At 39.5% G+C, this 20343-nt stretch overlaps 1 protein-coding gene across 2 annotated transcripts in view; it reads left to right on the forward strand.

The window, feature by feature from the left end:
• Nucleotides 1–520, forward strand: part of LOC147434678 (histidine--tRNA ligase, chloroplastic/mitochondrial-like) — a 40569-nt gene extending 40049 nt beyond the window's left edge. For both annotated transcript variants that reach the window (XM_086491128.1, XM_086491129.1), the window contains exon 12: nt 33–520. In XM_086491128.1, the coding sequence (XP_086347254.1) occupies nt 33–195 (163 nt within the window). In that variant the 3' untranslated portion in view covers nt 196–520. The remainder of the gene's footprint in view (nt 1–32) is intronic.
• The last annotated feature ends 19823 nt before the right edge of the window (nt 521–20343 follow it).

Below are 20343 nucleotides of genomic sequence, written 5' to 3' on the forward strand. Positions count from 1 at the left end.
ACGGGAATTCTTAACATGTCGATTTTCTGTAGGGCCTTCAAACATGCAGAAAGGTTGCAGGCCAAACATTTGGTGCTGTTGGGAAGTAGCGAGTGGGAACGTGGATGTGTGCGCATCAAGAATTTAATCTCAAGAGAAGAGAAAGATGTTGCCATTGATGAGCTTGTTACAGAGGTGGACATGTTGAAAGAGTGAAAAGGCAACAAGTTCCTGCCCTTCTAATTTTTCAACGATGTAAGGGATGTTTTGATTGCTTGCTGAAGAGGCTGAGAGGTGTTTTGTGAGTTCATCGAGGAAGGTGGAGACCACAGATGAGAGGAAGGCCACATTTTTACTTCATATTTGTGTTATGGATACCCTGATGGCGTGCTACCTTAGTCTTCGGTTAGAAGTTTTTTAGGTTTGCAAAGTTAACTATTGGTGTATTACCATCAAGAGTCTGTTTACTCTGTTTCTGCAAAAGAGTAACGGAATCATTAAACACATTAATGGTTGGAAGCTTTCACGGTGAGTTCGCTGATTGACCTTTAGCAGAGATTTAGAGAAATCTGTGCAACTATAAGCCACTCCTTTTTCACATTTAAAGGGGTTTTAATTGTAGAAAGTTTCTAGATAGCTCGTACTTTACTACACCTGGTTCTCATGTTTTGGCATCATTGCTCTTGAGAGCAAACCTTGACTAGTGAGTCCACACTCACATAGGGGGCATGTAAGTGATTAGCCACTTTGATAGCTCGATTGGTTGCATATTGTTTAGATTCACAGTAGATTTAGAGGTGTGTAACAGCTCATTTCAGCATAGCTCGAAAACTTGTAGGTACATCAATACTTGGATGAAATGGTAGTACGTAATGAAACTATTTTCTTCTTTAATATCTACTAGCATTAGTTTCTATAGATACTCATTTTGCTCTGAACTCCTCACTTTTTACTTTGAACACAAAATGGGGGCTTCATGATCTTGACCAATTCGACCACCTCCTTCGAGTCTCGAAAACAAGTCAACATCGTTAGAAGTGCTAGCCCTCTTGACGGATTTCCCCACAAGAGCTGTTACTACTGTAGGGGCCTTGGCTATAGGTTGCAGCTCGTTTGCTACCTGCTGACTGTGCTAGATGTGTATCATTCTTATTAAATGTAGAAATCTGGTGCTCTTATGCATGTGCCCCTATGGTTTAAAATCCTCTTAGCATCATAAGTGGGGCCGTTCGTGGTGTTTGTAACTTAGGTTTGCTCTTCTTCACCCCTAGAAACAAAACAAACCAAGGTATAGTGCCCCTCAAGTTGTAAAAGAGCCGTTTAAAGTGTCTTCCAATGCTTAGACCTTGGGCGATGCATAAATTTCCTCACCTATGGGGTTGTATACTGAAGGTGTGGCCTTGTAATGCATGTCAAGAAACCAACATGCTACTAATAGAGAGTGACATCAAAGTAGTTAGCATCATGAAGATAAGCTTCAAACCTGTCTCCATAAGAGTAGCAATGGGCTTGCAGCTTAGAATCAAACCTACACAACAATGTCTCAATGTACTTTGTTCAACACAAAGCAAGACCTCCATCACTCTACCCAAAATGTATGCCCAAATAATGATGCAAATGTGAATATATCTCTCATACCAAGCACGCTTTGTTTCTTGTCCTTTTTGAAAAAAAAAAAAACCATGAGGTCCCACTAAGTGTACTTCTCATGCAAATCACCATTCAAAAATGCAGTCTTCGTATGCATTCCGATTATTATAAGCTATCAATGCACAAATGCTACGAATGATAGTCATACAACAAGTGGAAGCAACAATCTTATCAAAGTTGATGCCCTTCTCTTGAGCCTCGCACTTAATTAGAGCTTAGTTAGCCCTAACTAGGCATCCTAGTTTTGGACACCTCCAAGTCACCTTTACTAGTATGAAGGTGACCATTGCCATCTTATTCTCATTCATCTAGTTGTATAAGCTTTCTCTTGAATTATTGAGCTATTTCTAATGTTAAAGGTTAAAGTAGCAGGGAAAAGTGGCAAGAGGGGAACTTATTGAGGAAGAAATGCAATCATTGAAGAGGTTGGTACTCTACTCCCCAAGGAGTGAACTTATCCATACAAAGATATAGCTATATACATCTCATGTAAAAATCCCATTGTAATCACATCTCTTAGGAGTCCTAAGAAATTTTAGAATAATTTATATGCATCATGGAATCAATGCCCAAAGTGGAATGTAATATGGGTGTACTTGATTGGTCCTATGGGTCTTGGCTCCCAAAGGACGGTAATGGAGCTCTCTCTCTCTCTCTCTCTCTCTCTCTCTCACCTTTTGCCACAACTCATGCTAGCTATCCACAACACCATTAGGCATATGTTTCAAACTTGAGAACCCACACTACTAGTGCCCTTTTTGCCAAGGGAGGTCACCCAAAGACCATGTCCCATTCTTCATAATAGAATTAGACTCGAATTGAATTATAGCCAAGTAATTTTATGGATTTTGTGCTTTATCAAATGACAAAGGTTCCTCCTCCTCAAACATATTAGATAAAGCCAACGCATAACAATTTGATGTGCAAGACGCATGTTCAAAACCTGAATGAGAACGGCTAGATAAGAGTCCTGATTTATTGTCACCTTAAGTCTACGAAGCTACTCTAGCCTACTCATTTTCAACCATATCCTCGTTAAGTAAATCTTGTCCATATGCAACAATGATGGGTTGATCCGTCCATCATTTGAAATACAACCATTTTGTCCACCTAAAGCTATCTTTGGTAGCACATGAAAGTTGGGGCACCAACTCATTGAGAGAAAGCCGCTACGTAATGGCGTATGAAGCCAAGTGGGGACGTCACCAAGCCCATGAGGCTATAGTGTTGAAGCTCCCACAATCTGTGGCATTGTTGAGTGGCAATGTGAATAGAGAATGCAACACAAGCCTATTGAGCTCATATTATTTTTTTTGGAGTCTTCAATTATCTTTCAATTACATCATGGCTTATGTCTACCTATAATCTGTATTGTCTACAAAATTCCACTAAATGTGGCCACTTGCACAGTTAGAGGATAATTGAAGTCTCAATAAGATAATAAGATACTTGGGAATAACTCACAAAATTTGATATTTTCACATGCCCATGATCACATACGAAATCAATAAACACAAGTAAAGTTGATGTAAGTACATGAAAATTGCCCAAAATTTACATTATACATATATGAATTTGTCTATCTGGCATTGTATGTAAAACACAAAGACGAAAATTTCCAGTAGTTTAGCAAAATGTAAGGGCATTGCAAAATTTTGGACGCCAAATATGGTGTGTGAAAGACCATGCTTTTGTAATGATAGGAACACATGGTGCAAAATTAAAGCCGGTTATTGTTTGGAGGGACACACTCTCTCTATCTCTCTCATATATATATTAGAAAAGAGGTTTGTGGTTTTATAAGAGGTGTTGATCCAGAGCTTAAGAAGCAAGTCAGACACAAGATACCTAGCCTTTGCAAGATCCATTAGTTCAAGCACATAATCATAATGATCCTAATAATGATAAGCCATTTGTTCCATCATTGCGCAAAGCACAACGCATCATCATACTAATATTGATACTACACGTATATCACCTCATACTTATAATAAGAGAAAGTGTCAACGTGCGACTACCAATGAAAAATCCAAAAGATCTAAGGCCCTCAAGGACCTCTCTTTCAACAAGAATTTTAGAGAGCTAAGAACATAAATCTTTGTTTCAATTGTTTATCAGGTTGTCATGCTAAACAGGATTGTCCTAAGTGGAAAGTAGAAGGTGTGGGAAAGGAAACAACATTGCACATGGTGCAACTAATTTCTATTGTCTCTTCCTCTAAGTATGCCCACATGGAAGTATCACATATGGAAAAGGTTCATGAATGTTGTTTGAATGCCTCTATGTAAAGTTAGCTTTTGAACCACATGTCCTCGTTAGAATGCATGCCACTATCAAGGGGCACAAGGTGCATATCTTGGTACATGATGGTGCCTCCTAGAACTTCCTTACCTATAAGATACTTGAGAAGCTAGCTCTACCACATAATCCTAGTTCACATTGCTACACAGAAGCATTGATTTATGGGAATAACACAGAGGTGCGGGATACCCAAGTTAAGTGTACTTCTCAAGGTGTGCAAAGGTATATCATGAATTTAAATTACCAAGTTACGAACATGGATATGATAGAATGTGGTTCTTACTTGGGAATGCTTACATGGGTTGGTCCTACATTGAAGAATGCACGACTGTGTTGTGTGTGTGAACGGAGAGAGAGAGAGAGAGAGAGAGAGAGAGAGAGAGAGAGAGAGAGAGAGAGAGCACATGATGTGGGTGGAGCAACTCACCGCAATGTGTGTGAGAGCGCCCCTTATTCTTCTATCTAGTAAAGAATAAGGTGAATACAAGTGATGAGTGGTCGGATGCCTCTAGCATGTCCAACCTGGGTAAGAGGCACACCACCTTTATCCCAACAATCTCTCACTCAAAGGAAAATGTGTTGATAAGTGGTACTACTATAGGACCTAGTAGCATGTACAAGAGGTATAAGAAGGAAACTTGTCTCAACCTATGCCCACTGGCTCTCTCAAAGTCGATGCATGCCACCGTACAGGCTCTGGCGGTGTGCAGAAGCATATATCCTTGTCAGAATCACCATGCATACCCTACAAGTATCCTGTAATGGCCTGCACTGCTCCATGATGCATCATGCTAGTGTCAGTCATTGCATGACTATATCGGGACTCGACACTAAGAAAAGATTGATGATAAACGCATAATCGTTGTCGCAATATCCGTGCCAATCGCATTAATGCCATGTGCAATAACCTCTACCAATCTATTTGCAGTAGATATCTCAACCCTCACTGTATCGCCACAGAATTAGTCACTAATAGATGCGTCAATCTTGACTCCAAGGTAGTCATCGCTATCTAATCGTCCATAGGGACTGTATCCACATGTCCTGGAATCACCATATGAACCTCTCATTAGGGGAAGTTTGAGGTCTCTTTTTTGCCTTTTAACGTTTAGAGAGAGTGCTCTAAGCCAATGAGGGGAGGGATTCCGTATCGAAATCTTCTTTTTGAAAATTGCATTTGATTTTCTAAGATGCATTTTCTTTGAGCCACAATCTGAGGTAACTTTCAAGTATATGTTCCTTTTACCTCAAAAAGGTCTCTTTCATTGACCCAAAGATTTTTTCAATCACACGGTCTTCATTTCCCTCCTTTTTCTACCCCTCTTCGTCTCACGTCCCATTCCCTCCTCTTCCTGCTCTGCTGACCTCTCTTCCCCCTCATCTGCTTTGCATCCTATTCTCCTTAAGCAATAGAGTCCACCCAATCCAAACGCCCTAGCACATCCATCGAATCCAACACAATTTATGCCACATTAGATGAACACAATCAATGGATCCCCATATCTATAACCAAGGGTATTTGGATTAAAATGCAAAAGAGCAGCAGAAGAAAAGCCTCATCCAAGAACCCATTCTTGTCATGTTGGAAAGGGAGAATGAAAGATTTTTGACTAGTTGGAGCCAAGAAGATAGTGAAAGAGTTTTTGGTGTAGCATGTTTACATGCTCAAGGAGCTTCACCTACAATTCGAAAGCACAAATCTTCCTCTGCACATAGCTAACTTAAGTTTCCCACTTCTCTTCTTGTTTGTTGTTCTGATGTACATAGTAGATTATCTTCTGTACTTAATTGTTATAACTTTGGTTGGTTGTTCTCTACTATGTTTGTGGTTCTCTACATGATTGTCATAATTTTGGTTTGTGGTTCTCTACCATGCTCGTTAGAGATCTGTATCCCTCAAGCATAGAGGAATGGAAACTGGCAACCAATGGAGTGTGTCATAGATATTTTAGATGTCTGGTACCGATCCATTGGTGAAGAGATTTACAAAGGGATAACACATAGTTCTCTAGTAGAAAAATGGATATTCTATTATGATAATTTTTATGTCCCACCAAAATCTATGAAGGATTGGGGCACTGTCATCAAGGTTGCATTGCTTAGTTTCAAAAGTGGAGAGTGTCCATTGCCAAGCTCAGTAACAAGTGAAAGCTATAAGTGCAAGATATTTTATGAGATCTACAAATGTCTAAAGGCCAACATTGCAAGAAAGCTGAGCAGAGTTTTAATGTTTATGCCCATCATTATCTTTGTGGATTTCTTTGCAAAGCTTGATGTGAAAGTCTCTAGAACAATGATGTCGATTAATAAGTATTTAGACATTGAAGATGTGTTAGAATTTTTGGATGAGGGTTGGAGTCAAAAAACACTGAATGGGGTCCTTTGCAAAGTGAAATCTAGCTCCATTACCTGTAAATACATGATCCATACCCAAAACTTCATTATTTTATTTTCTTATAGTCGATGTCATCATGTGAGGAGGGGGCTTGGTTCCTTTAGATCAAAATATGGATGATTTCAATGAGAATATCATTCAAGACATTGATGTATGAATGCACAATGAACACTTGGCAACATTGAAGATAAGAACCAAGTGCTTATTGTACCAAGTGAGGCAGGACTTACACAATGAGGAGATAGATTTACCTTCAACTTTTGCTTTTCAGATAGCTGAAAAGAAGGTATGCAGGTAATAGTTTCTTTTTCGATGGAGAAATTTTTGTGTGACCTATTCTTACTTTTCCTATTTTTCAATATGGATTGCACGTCCTGATGAGGATTGAGAAGAAAGTTTTATGCCAAGAGGTGCCAGAAGGAATAGTACATCTTCTTCCAAGCTAAAGCCTGCTAAAGCCTATGCAAATTGTATCAAACTGGCATTTTGCACAAATGCTGGTTTTTTCTTCTTGTAGAAGACTAGCATTTTGTACATTTCCATATCAATGACAAATGACATTTTGGTTCAAATGTCTTGTTTTATGTCTTATTTGTTTTTTTTTATTGTTTAGATGTCGTGTTTTATGTCTTATTTGTTTTTTATTGTTCAGATGTCTTATCTTGTTTGATTTCAATGTCAACAATATTGTATGCCTTCACAACACTATAAATAGGCTAACCCGGTTTACATTTGTCACCCTTTCTCCTCTTCCTCTTTTTGTGAGCAATAGATCAAGAGATATGGATAAGGATTCTGGCTCCTCTTCCTCATTTCCTGTGAGCAAGAAGGAGAAGACGAAAGGGATAAAATCCCATGAATAGGAGAAGGAAGAGAAGGAAGAGGTGAAAGAGCAGGAAGAGAAGCAAGAGATGGAAGACCCTAAGGCAGTTTTCACTATCTCCACTTACTTGAAAGAACTCCCACCATGGCTGACAAATTTTCTAGGCCCTTCTGGAGTAGGGTTGGAGGATGACATGGATTATGGATTGGGGCTTGACATGTTGATGTCAACACAGTTGGACTATGAAAAACACGCAGAGACAAATGCAAGGGCTACCACAATAGCATTAGAAATTGAAAGAATGTATTGGGAGCTACACGAGAAATGGAGCCAATGAAAGTCGTAAAATTTACATCATACTCTCAAGGAGAGAATTTGTCATGTTTTCTCTTTACAAAACAATACGAGTATGTAATGGTTCCTCTTTAAAAAATGCTCTCAAGTAGAGAGTATGCAATGTTCTCAAGTAGATAGTATGTAATGTTCTCAAGTAGAGAGTATGCGTTAGGAAAATCTTGGACTCAATTTTGGTCCTTTTGGCGCTAGAGTGAGAATGCCATCCAACCAATAGATTTGGCCTATCGTAACGATAGCTCCAATTTATTTCAAACTCCTCTCAAAATTTTGCGTGTTTAGAAATGATGTTTTAATTGCTTCAAAAAGTTTGGAATAAAAGATACACCACGATTTATGCAAATCATCCTTCTACCTGGACAGAGGTAGGCCAAGTGGTGTAAATCAAATTGAATATAGGTGCACTTTTCTAAAGAATTTCCATATACCGAAGGTGAACTCTTCTTTGCTTTTCCTTGTCTTCTCTGTGTTTCGTCAGAAAGCTCGTAGAGAAAATAGCAATGCAGAGCATATGACCTCGTCGACTGTCTACATCTATCAAGTTAATGGAAATATTCAACAGCTTTGACCTGGACCATGGTCGATGGCTATTCACTATAATAACTATTGGCAGCTGGGTTCTTCTGTTGACAAGAAGAAGAAAGCGGGCGCGCAACAAATTCGTCAATAGCTACAAAGGACGTGTGAAATAATTTTGCCTATCTCAGACGGGAAAGTCGATAAACGAAGTGCTCATTGAGAACGCATATATGCACTCCGAGTTACGGTTGCGAGAGGCACCATTGGGGTTTCCTGCTAATAGACCTAAATGTGCATTTACTATACGTGATAGCAGTCTCTTTTGTGAATTTTATTTTGAGATCATTATCTTACCGTTTGATTTTGTAGATATTTTTCCCTATGACAGTGAATATTGGCAGTCAGTGGAGCGCATAATGGACATCTTTGATGCTTTTCATGCATTGGTGGAAAGCTTATGTACAAAACTAGCACTAGAAGAGTGCTTGTAGAAATGGGGGTCTTCTTCTATGAATTCTTCTACAAATCTCTTCGCTCTATCCATGGCTTTGACACCCTAAGTCATCTCCCACTTTCCCCACATAATGGTCTAGAGTGGCCAATCCCGACTTCTGAAACTTCTGAGTGTTTCAGACTCAATCTCCATCAAGAAATTTAGAAGTGCTTATGACCAAACGTTGCAAACCTGCATGTACATGTCTCTATCTTCACACCAATTTATAGACTTCTTCCACGACGAAGAGGTTAGAAAGATAATGACCACGTTCATATGCAAGTCGAAAAGAACCTATGTGATGATGCTAGTAATCCCTTGAGAGCGATTGAAGTAATGTGTGAAAATGAGCTGGTGATACTTGTTAGAGTTAGAAGTAATGTCACCGTAAGACAGGTGCAGGAGGATTTTCTTAATGAGATCGACCTCAACATGCCTGCAATTTTTTTTTCAAGTACAAAAGGTATTATGCTGCACGTCCACTAGTTATTGTGTTGATGTAATACGTTCTCATTGTGATCATGCTGACTCAACTCTTCTCCTGCTTGTTGCTGTGCTGCATATGCACCCAAGAGAAAGGAAAGTACGATAGTATGTGCACATATTGCAGACGGTAGACTGGACGTTGTGCATTGCAGAGCTCGATACAAAGACTAGTTTCACGGATTGCTAGAACAAAGCACTTTACCCTAAACCCAAGATGACATATGAATGCCATTTTCTCAACAAGATATACACAACACTTTTGTAAACATTATACAATGATCAATACATAGGAAAATTTGCGTCCAAATTTCCATGCAATAAGTATAAATGAGTACATTTGTGTTTTGATGATCTCCAACAATAGGTGAAGGAAGGGCATGAGGGATAGAGGGTGAGGTAGGGGGAGACGACTGTTGTGGGGGTGGTGTTCCTTGGTGTGTAGAAGAGGTAGGGGCATCAGACATGGGTGGAGGGTTATGAGGGGGTGAGGGCCAAGGAGATATATCTCTGGAAATGGTGATGGGGGCAGGTTGCTCTGTTGCTGAAGGAGCTGAGGGGTATCTCCTAAGTTGAGGCTGTGGAGTGGGCCTTGGTGCTCCTGGCACGAACGCATCATGCACTCCTTTTGGACACGTTGTTACAAGGTTAATCATGTTCTCGACCAATGTGGTTGAGAACAAATCAACATGCACATCTGTATAATCTGCTAGTTTTCTAACCTGCAAAATCATTCAACCCCATAAATTAGTCTAAGAGGCTATAAGTCATGGATAGTGATGAACAAAAAGCAGGTGCTTATGCTTCTGTGCTCCTCCCCATACATGTGCTCCAACAAGAGATCTGTGCTCATTAACACCCTCCAACACATGAATGCACGTCTTGTTGTTTGGGGACCTTACAACTCAAAATGGTCATCTCTTCCCATATCTCCTCCTGGGTCAATGCCTCTAGAGTAGTTACCAACTTTCGAATAGACCTTAAAAAATTGGAATCAAGTGTCATAACAATTTCACAAATAGCTTGTGACACTCAAGAAAGGAATCCACTGACCTTCAAACATTCCCGTGAAAACTATGCGTGGAGTTTGCAAGGTAGCAAAGCTTCCGCTCCATGGCCAAAGCAACCAGGCCCCAGTGGGAGCTGTTTTAACAAGTAAGGTCAACTAACATGCATGTTTCCAACATAAACATAGAAGGTAGATTGTTATTAATGACAACTCTTACTCTTCATTGTTTGTATTTTTGAGCGTTGTGTGTGTGTGTGTGTGCATGCACACACGTGCGTGTACACTACCTTTCCTCTTGAAGCGCTTAGCCTTGAGGGTGAGCATCATCAAGACCATAGGTTAGCCTTGAGGGTGAGCATCATTAAAACCATAGCTTAGGATGTGAAGTAAGGGTGATGGGTATTTAATGCCTCATTGACTTTTTGTGATGGAAGCAAGTGAGAATGCCAATGCTATAATCTTGGGAAGGCCATGGATTCTTGCCATATGAGCCGTGCAAGACTGGGAAAGTGGGGTGTTCACCTTACCAGATTAAGAGAATGGCAAGCAAGTAGTGTCGGATCTGATGACCAAGCAAAGTCACTTTTATCCTATGGTAGAGGGTAATAGGGATGATTTGACAACAAGCTACACGTATGAGATTGATTTCGCTTATGACAAAGGATACACAAGTATGGAGGAAGAGGAGAGTGATGACATAAAAAAATCTATTAAAGGTTATTATTTTTACAAATTAAGCTGGGTTTTTATAGATTTTAAGAGGAAAGTGCTCATTATATTCCTTGAAAAGATAACAAATAAGGGATTTATGAAAGTGGTTATGAATGCACTCGATATAATGCAACTATTGTGATCGTTTAGATTAGGGATCAGAATGCAAGCACCTCTATGAAATCCACCTGATATTTAGGAGGGAAGGATTGTTGATTGCACATACAACTGGCTTGAAACATCAAAGAGAACAGGCTTCTTAACTTGTTTAGTGGATGACTCAAAGCTTAAAATGTCCTTGCATCCAACCACCTAGGCACTGAGAAGTTGACTTTTAGTGATATGATGGTAAGATGGATGCTTCTGTGATTTATTTGGTTGCATGAATTTAATGCTTACTTTGCACAAATAACAAGAAAAAAAGTAACGTTAAAGTATTGACTACTGCCATGTATCTGTCGGGGCGGGTGATGCCATTAATTGATACCAAGCCTAGCATGAGGCATAGTTGGTTGAGCATATTGAGAATGCCACGGATGGGGCACTACTGCCTTACAGTTGGGCCAACTTCCAAGACAAGGTCAAGGATCATTTTATACCACCTCAAAGAGGATTGGAGAGGCCTCAAGTAAAATGACACTCTTGCTATGTCTTTTTCTAACCGTATTTTGCTGATAGATGTTCAATTGTGCAAGTCGGATGCAGATCGTAAGGAGGATTTACTCTTTGTTTTGGACGAGTACATCAAATACGACGTGAAAGTCTTCCGACCCACTAACTACAATGACACCGTCGGAATTGCTCTCGAGCAAGAAATGAAGCATAAAAAAGATAAGTCAAAGAAGAACAAGTCCAGTATCCCTCAGACACAATAGAATGGTAAGAACGATGGTAATCAAGAAAACCCTACATTGACACTTTATGAAAAATATGCTCAAGGAATAGTAGGAGGTTGGTGAAGTCTTGAAGAACAAACCAAGTATGGAAAAGAAGGAAGATGTTTTCAGTGTCACACTAAAGGTCACATGAAAAGAGATTGTCCTAAGAAAGAATCCACAAAAGAACCCATAGAATCTACATCTTATGTTAGTGTCATAAATGAGGAAACTAATATGCCCCAAATTTCTAATGATCATCTAGATGAGTCTCTCATGAACAGTTACGATCATGTGAATGGCCAACGCATTGTGATCTTGTTTGATTTTGGCAGCAGTATGCATGATGTGATTAGTGATTCTCTTGTGAAGAGCACATGTTTAGAAGCTATTCCAATGGATCCCTTTGTGGTCTCTGGATTTGATCCTAGCATGCACTCCCAAATCACGCATGAATGTCATAATGTGACACTCTCAGTTCAAAATGTAGGTTCTCGTCTTAAGTTTGTGTTTCTCCTCTGTCTAGACGTGATATAATTTTGGGCATGAAGTGGTTTTGTGAGTTTAATTCACAAGTTAATTGGAAAGAAAACTCTCTCTCTCTCTCTCTCTCTCTCTCTCTCTCTCTCTCCCCCCCCCCCCCCCCCCCCCCCCCCCCCCCCCCCCCCCCAAAAGGTGCCTCTCCCGTGGTTATTTTCTATGAGAAGAATATTTTTTCATTTGTCATTAATCTCTCACTCTAATGTTTTGAAGGAGGATAAAGCATGTAGTCCAAGAGTCTCTCTCAGTACACATTCAAACAGTTTAGAAAAGAATCAGTCATTGCATGAAAAGGAACCTCTCTCTGTCATTCATTTTCTATAGCGTGAGAAGCATTTTTTGCATGATAGAGATTTAATTGTTCCTAAGGATCATCAGGCCTTCCAGTGGCTCCAGTTTGTATTGAGTACACCTTGGAGTGACTGTCAAGCTAGATGGCTCCAATCTTGTGAGAAATTTGGTGGTTTGATTGATTATGCTCTAGCAAAGCTAACCCAATTGCAGCTACGATCAACCATGAAGGACAAATCATGGCTTTTGAGTCGAGGTCCACATTACCCATTCAAGAACTATCTTTTGTTCGCATGAATAGTTAGTATGCATTTTTGAGTCTCTCAATCGTGATGGTCTCTTGTATGTTAGTCGCCGTCTTTGTGTGCTACCTTCTCATAGGAAAGCCATATTGCACGATGCATTTGATTCACTCACGAATGAGAACAGAAGCATGAACCACACCTTAGGAAAGGTAGAAAGCTTGCATTCTAGGAATATTCAATGTTTCACCATTGTAGGTCATGCATAATTACAAGGAATGGGAATTTTCAAGTCTCCGCTCCCCATTCTCATTTCAACTTCGTGTTTTGAATCCGTGTTCCATGTTTCAAATGTGAGTATTTGTAACAGGGAATAGCATTTCATGCCTGTTGCCATTCCCTATTTCCCATTTTGATTTGTTTTTTTGAGTAACTATGAGGTTATGTCAATAAATTTTGCATGCTCATTCTTAGGTCAAGACACAGTCATGGCAAAAGAATTAGCATGATTTTCATCAAGCATTGGTATTCCCTTTATGGTTTGCCAAAGTCAATAGTTCTAGGAAGAAAGGTCAAGTTTAGATTTTTGGCATGTATTTGTTGAAAGGTCTAGCACTTCCTTTGATTTTTCATCTCATTCCACCCATAGTCGTTTAGGAAGCATAGTCCTTTTCCAATCACCCGAAAAGTAAAAGATGTTTCTCTAAAATTGTGGTTGAAGTTGTTTTGGGGAGATCCTTCAAAGGAGATTCTTGAAAAAGATGAACCCAAGATCATAGACGAAGTTGAAGACATGGAGCCAAAGCACATTATTCTGCATCGCTTTTGGCATGGCCCAAAGAAGCAAGCTTTACAGTCCTTTTCGAAGTTCAAGTATCACGACACCCACGCAGCAGAGTGGGCCAACAAAGATTACTTTGTAGATAACTTGGTTGTTGGCAGACTACACGGAAACCAGACAGCTCGGTACCAATATCTCACCTTGAAAAGGGGGGGATTACATGTACACATCTAACCCTATATGTGCATGTGGACAAGCTAATTCCTATTTCTAGGGTTTAGGACAATCTACGAAGTGTTATGGCACCCTTGTGAGTAGGACGTGCATGTCCATGCACTTTAGAGTAGCTGCATACCCTTTGATTTCACATGAGCACAATAGTGTCTGCTAGGTGTATGCACTGGGGAGTGTTCCCATTCAACACCATAAGTGCCAAGCCTAGGTAAAAATTGCATGTGATGCACCTCTTATTAATAGTTCTCTAACTTCTTAATAAGTGACATTCTAGAAAATTTTCCCAAGGTCATGGGGGGTCAAATAGCACCACTCGACCCTACATGAATTGTGTATATAAGTAACCGGGTGGGTCAACTCTTAAGGCAAGAAGATTACCCTCAGTACTACACCACAAGGGCAACGTTTTCAACACCTATCCTCAACGTTTTCAGCCCCCAATTAAGTGTTTCTAGAACCTTAGAACTCACATTTTTTCAACATTCCAGCCCATTGCCATGATAGCAGAAGAGCCAGCCAACGTTTTCAATTCCAAAACTTAGCGTTTTCATCCATGAGTATTACAGCTCATTATTGCCATCAAGTTGCAGAATTCAACCCTCTGAACCACTAGCATTTTTGTAATTTAGCCCTTAGCCTCACAGTTTCGAGCATCTACCACAAGCACCCATCAACATTTTAGCATCTAGGACCATTGTATCAACATTTGTGCAATCTAGAGCAGATACCTCTCTAGCGATAGAGAGGGGGGCCCTTGGAGGGGGGCTTGGAACCCCATTTGGTCTCAGTCTTCTCTCTCTCTCTCTCTCTCTCTCTCTCTCTCTCTCTCTCTCTCTCTCTCTCAATCACTCACTCACAATATGATTCTCTCTTCTATCTAGTCTATTGCACATTTCTCATGAAGTAAAAGGAACATGGAGTACGCACTGAGCACTCATCTTGAGCATTCACCACCATCAATCACTTTCGTTGCACATAACATGAACACATCCTGCTCTAGTTGTCAGTGGTGTCCATGAACTCTCACCAACCTCAAACACTGGAGGAACAACCTTTCTGTCATGTGAAGAGGAACCCTCTTCCTTGGTGTCATTCGTCCTGTTAGCCATATTGTAATTCCAAGTTGCTTTGCTTTGTGTCTTCGGCAAAAACCAACCAAGGCTTACTTCTTGATTCCGTCTCAACAACAACTGAACCATGGAACCGGCTCATAGACTTGCTAAAGGGCGGTAGACTTTAGCTTTCACCCGATTTTTAATTGAACTTTACGACACAAAGCAACTACTTGAATAAACTTGTAACTGGAACTTTAACACTTCAAACAAAACACAACTTGGCAGCTACAGTGCTTCCAAACAGACAGTGGCACCACGTTGGTCACAAAGGTTGGCACCCCTTTTGGTATTTCTTTATTCAATTAACTTTAGAGAAAAACCTGTAATCCCCTACGTGCTGTACGGTCCCACTTTTATTGGGCTAAAAATGGCCTATTCTAGCCCAATTTTTGGAACATAACTACTATAGGAGGCTTCACAGACAAAATCCCCATGACAAAGTTGAATTCTTTGACACATTCGAGCACTTTCCTTAACCTCGCGAGAAATTAAAGCACGCTAAATTCTCTGTTTTTGGCCTCTAAAATGCATGAGAACATCTGTAAGGTGATTCCCTAGCTTCCTCAAAACTCCTGGGACTATTAGGGATCAAAACCCTAGACTTGCAAAAATACATAGCAAGCTATAATTCCTGTTTTGAACTCCGTTTTGCGTGCCGCTTGCATCCATAGCAAGCCCTTAAGTGCCCGCACTTGCCCTTTGATTTAAATGAGATTTATTGCAAGAAATCTCTCCGAATCAACCTATATCTACAAGGGATTAGCAACTAGCTAATCCAATACCTGTACAATAGACTCTTGCCTCGACAATAGCGCATGAACCCACAAAACCGTACATACAAGTGAGTGGCCCTTGAGCTAGTTTTTCTTCTAAAAATAGTATATGCAAAGATTCTCATTGTGTACATATCCATGTATTTTTCAAAAAAGTTTTAATGTGCTTTGAAGGTTTTCAAGGGGTTTACGTTGGATATCAAAAATTTTGAGTGATTTTTGTTCAATTGTACCTAGACGATGGCTCTTAAAAAATAACAAATTTACATGAAATTATTATTATTATTATTATTCAACTCCCTACATGCCTTGAAAACAATCCCTAAAAGGTTTTGATGAGTTTTTTTGTAGACTATGAGAATAAGAATTTACAAAAAGTTTCTTATAGCCACAAAAGTGGCTCATGTTCAGACAACCCTAGTGTTAAGCTTCAATTATATTGTAGCCTAGCAAGTAAAAGCAACGATTTCCTCTTGCCTTACCTCGGATTGAAGGCGACTCAAATCAATGACCAAGGGAAATCCGATGTCAACTTCGATGTCGCTAGAGCAACGACACTAAATGTGCTTGCCACCTACAACATCTCACTTCTCATCCCATACTCACTTGAGTGGTTCTCATCAATCCCATTTCCAAAGAAAGAGGTCTCTCTCTCTCTCTCTCTCTCTCTCTCTCTCTCTCTCTCTCTCTCTTTGCACGCATGCGCATGCACACACACAAAGATAGAGTATTTGAGGTCCCTTAGGTTTGTTCCTACAACATGAATTCTTCTTCTTCTTCTTCTTCCTCTCTCTCTCTCTCTCTCTCTCTCTATATATATATATATATATATATATATATATATATATATATATATATATATATATATATATATGGAACTTTATATAAGACAAGGATAGCCTTTTCATCACCAACCGTGATATAGTGGCCTATTTCCCTCTTGAATAACAAGGCTTTAGTTCTACATGGTCTCTTGGGATTATTCCCACGGCATTAGAAGTTCTTGTTGTCTTCTCCTTTTATCATCGTCTCTCCAAATGGCATAGTGTGGTTGAAGGGGGATCCATGGTTGATGTTAAGCATAATGGATCTTGGTGATATTTTGACTAGTAAATCAAGCTATAGAAGTGGGAATTGAACTCTTTAGAGCTACAAAGGCATTAACTTTTGTACTCTCTATGGTTTCAAATTGCACATTCATTAAGACATGGTTTCTATTATATTACAACCAAACAAGTAAGAGGACCCTACCTAGGATTGAACAACACTCAAGTAAATAGCAAAGGGAAGTCTCTTATCAACTTCACTATTGGAGGAGCCACAACTCAAAATGTGGATTATCTTCATGCCACCTACAACATCTCTATTTTCATTCCTTATTCACTTGACAAGAAACTTTAGTGGTTCTCAACACTTCCCATTTCCAAAGATAAAGGTGTAAAACACTCTCTCTCTCTCTCTCTCTCTCTCTCTCTCTCTCTCTCTCTCTCTCCTTATGTACACACACAACCATAGGGAATGCAGGGAACAAAGGCACGACCCTCTTGAAATGGGGAGCTTGCTCTTTGCATTCCCTTTTTTGAGGAACACGTTCCCTGTCTACCTTCCCACAAAGAAAGGGAGCCACAAGGGAACACATTCCTTGCATTCGGGATTTTTGTTTTCTTCTGGCAACAAAAAATGGTGCACATTTTTGTTATTTTTTCACGAAGTAGCTCTAGTGAGGCCCAGGCTTTCAACTCTTTCTCACATAGGCAAAAACACAACTCTCCCATCAACTTTTGTTTGATATCAAGTTCTCTTGTGGTCTTTATTTCCATATTAGAAGAGCTGTTTTTGAAAACTTTTAAAGTTATTATATTATTCATATTTTGATACTTCAAATAGATACTCTTATTTATAATAAACTTGAGTATCCCTTGGTTCATTTCTTACTCTAATTCTTGTTCATTGTTCCGTACGTCCCTCCTTCCTTCTTACTTGGTTGATGTTGCTATGATGTGTGTGTGTGTGTGTGTGTGTGTGTGTGTGTGTGTGTGTGTGTGTGTGTGTGTGTGTGTTTAAGAAAGATTATCTAACAACAGTTTGATTTCACAAACTATTGAACCATACAATGGGACTAGAGACCAGTCAACATTTAAATAATCAAACCTTATGTATACATTAGACAACAAGTAGATAAAGCTAAAACTATAATTGACATTTAAACTTGATACTGACATATAGTGTATTACATGTTTTTATCAAAAAATCATATACAAGGGCCATCTATCACTAATAAAAATAGCCGAACAGTGGACGATCTTTTGTTACTGTTGTAGTTGTCATTGTAATCCCAAGGAAAGAATCTCTTACCTATCACCATCCAAGAAACACAAGCTTGTCAGAACTGGCATTACTTGGGAAGACAGGTGTCAACGACTCCCTCCCCTTGTTATTGGTGTCAAAAATTACAACAAAAACTATCACCATAACATAGATCAAATATTTAGTTTAAAGAATGAGTCATTTATTTACGATAATGTTTACATCATTTATTTGAGAAAAAATCGGACAACATCCCCTTTGTAATTGAATCAATTTTCAAAAATCCAGTCCACTGCCATCTCATCCAAGACCCTCACTTGAGGATTAAGGCTCTTTTTATAAAAAAATTTAGAGTATATTCAAAGTAAAATAGTAACACTAATTTCAAAAGTTATGCATCTATTCAACAAAGAGAAAAGTGTTGAAAAGTAGTTCCCAGTACTGAATTTAGTAAAGTGAATATACTCGGCTATAGCCATACAACTATAATCATATACCTACCACTATAACTGTGAAAAAGGCCAGCATCAACTGCAAAAAACCATGTTTTTCCAACCCAAAACATTTTGAGAATTATGAATAGTGACAAACTAGGTTTTTCAAAATATGTGAGTTCAAAATAGGTAATCATTCAACGATCGTACTTGAGTGTATGCTCACTGTGAAATATGTACCCTCATGCTGTATAAGCTATGTATACCCAATTATCCTATTATTACAATACTATAATGTGGTCTAGATTTATCGTACTGGGTGAAATCACCGCCAAACCCCATAAGAGCTGAAAAAGTAAGACAATAAGAGAATTCTCTACTTGAAACCGATTCTCTACTTGAAACCGATGATACACATGCGAGCGAGTAAAACATTAGGTTTGAGCTGATTGTGTTTTAATTAGATGTCAAAATAGAGACATCGAATTCTATCTCCAACTCATGTGTGAGCTCCCCTCCCCGTCTCACCTAGACGGAACTGGAGGACACTTGACGGTCGCTAGATCCTATGTGGAAGCAAACAAAAACTCGGCTAAGAAGAAAAAGAAGACCAGTGGATGGTCTCTCATCACTTAGTGAATTGAGTCCAAGCCACTAGTGAAAAGGAATCTAGCTCCGTCCCGCAGGGGAAGCATAATTCGTACTATCGGTCCTATTCTCATCTTCCAGGAGGAGAAGCAACCTCAGTGCCTTTTTCCCCATAATTATCAGAGGCACGCACACAAATTTCCTTCCGCTCTAGCGTAAAGAGCTATCTAATGATGTTCTCTATTGCGCAGGGCAGAGAGTTCCCGACTAATCAGGACCACCCGTCTCGTAGGCTTTGGCAACCAGAGCCAAGTCCCCACTTTCCACCCCGCACTCACACAGAGTCTTTGTGTGGCCTAATTACTAACACATTGTTGTTCAACACTTAGGGTTCTTTTTTTTTATATTTCCTCGACACAAGTTCGTTAAGACATCCCTTCAAACATTGTCAAATCGGCACCAAAACATATCTTTCCTAGGAAAATACTCAACAAACAATACTTCATTAAAAATTCCAATGTCCTGGAGTTGTGAGGACCTCCAGCGAGTGTTAACTCCACCCGTTGTCAATTGGCCGCCCATACAACTAGTCCATGATTCCACCCAATTCATGGAGTAACTCTCCGGGTAAAAATCATGTATCCACCGCATAGAAAGCAAGCCATGGACATATCCACCGCATAGAAAGCAAGTCGTGGATTTATCTCCTGCGATAACTTCGCGAGCTATCGCCATGTGACCAGTAGGGGGTTCATACTAAATCAACATTGGAATAATGAATGAAACTTGCTTGAGATAGTTTTTCAATACCAACCATTCTTTCCTACTTCCAAGCAGTCTTTCCATAAAGCATTTCTTTCCTATTTACTTCAACTTAAATTTAAATAAAATCTTTAAAAGATACCAATGCCGTTGTCTCAGTTGGATTTCCAACATAGTTTGGGGAATTTAAACATTCCTAAGTTATCATAATGCAATGTTTATGTAAATACAAAAATTAAATTCATCCAAAGTCATGAGCTTCCTCCTCGATGCCCCGTGAGATGGCCGTATTTTCTTCTTGCATCGGTGCTTTATCGTTGTTCACCATGTTTCTAGTCCCCGCCTCGCCGTCGTTAGCACCACCAAACCGGGTTCTCTTGGGAGCCATATCTCACTACTAAGATTAGTTCTTTCAGAGAAACAAGAGACTATGCGTAATTCTCATAACAACCAATGAGAAAGCTTGACAAGGAATAACCTTATTCTTACACATAATGCTAGATTGAATGCCAAGCCTTCATACTGCAAGTATGCAAGCTAACTCAAGAATTCCACGAGATGATTATGTCTTAATAACTCATACCTCATCCCAAGATTATCATAACCAAAACTTCCTTCGTATGCAACATGAGATCAAGATTATTGTACTAATTAAATGAATCGTTATAACATACAATGGTAGAC

The sequence above is a fragment of the Adiantum capillus-veneris genome, chromosome 19 (assembly GCF_014529385.1).
Source record: "Adiantum capillus-veneris isolate H3 chromosome 19, ASM1452938v2, whole genome shotgun sequence".
Taxonomy (NCBI): Eukaryota; Viridiplantae; Streptophyta; class Polypodiopsida; order Polypodiales; family Pteridaceae; genus Adiantum; species Adiantum capillus-veneris.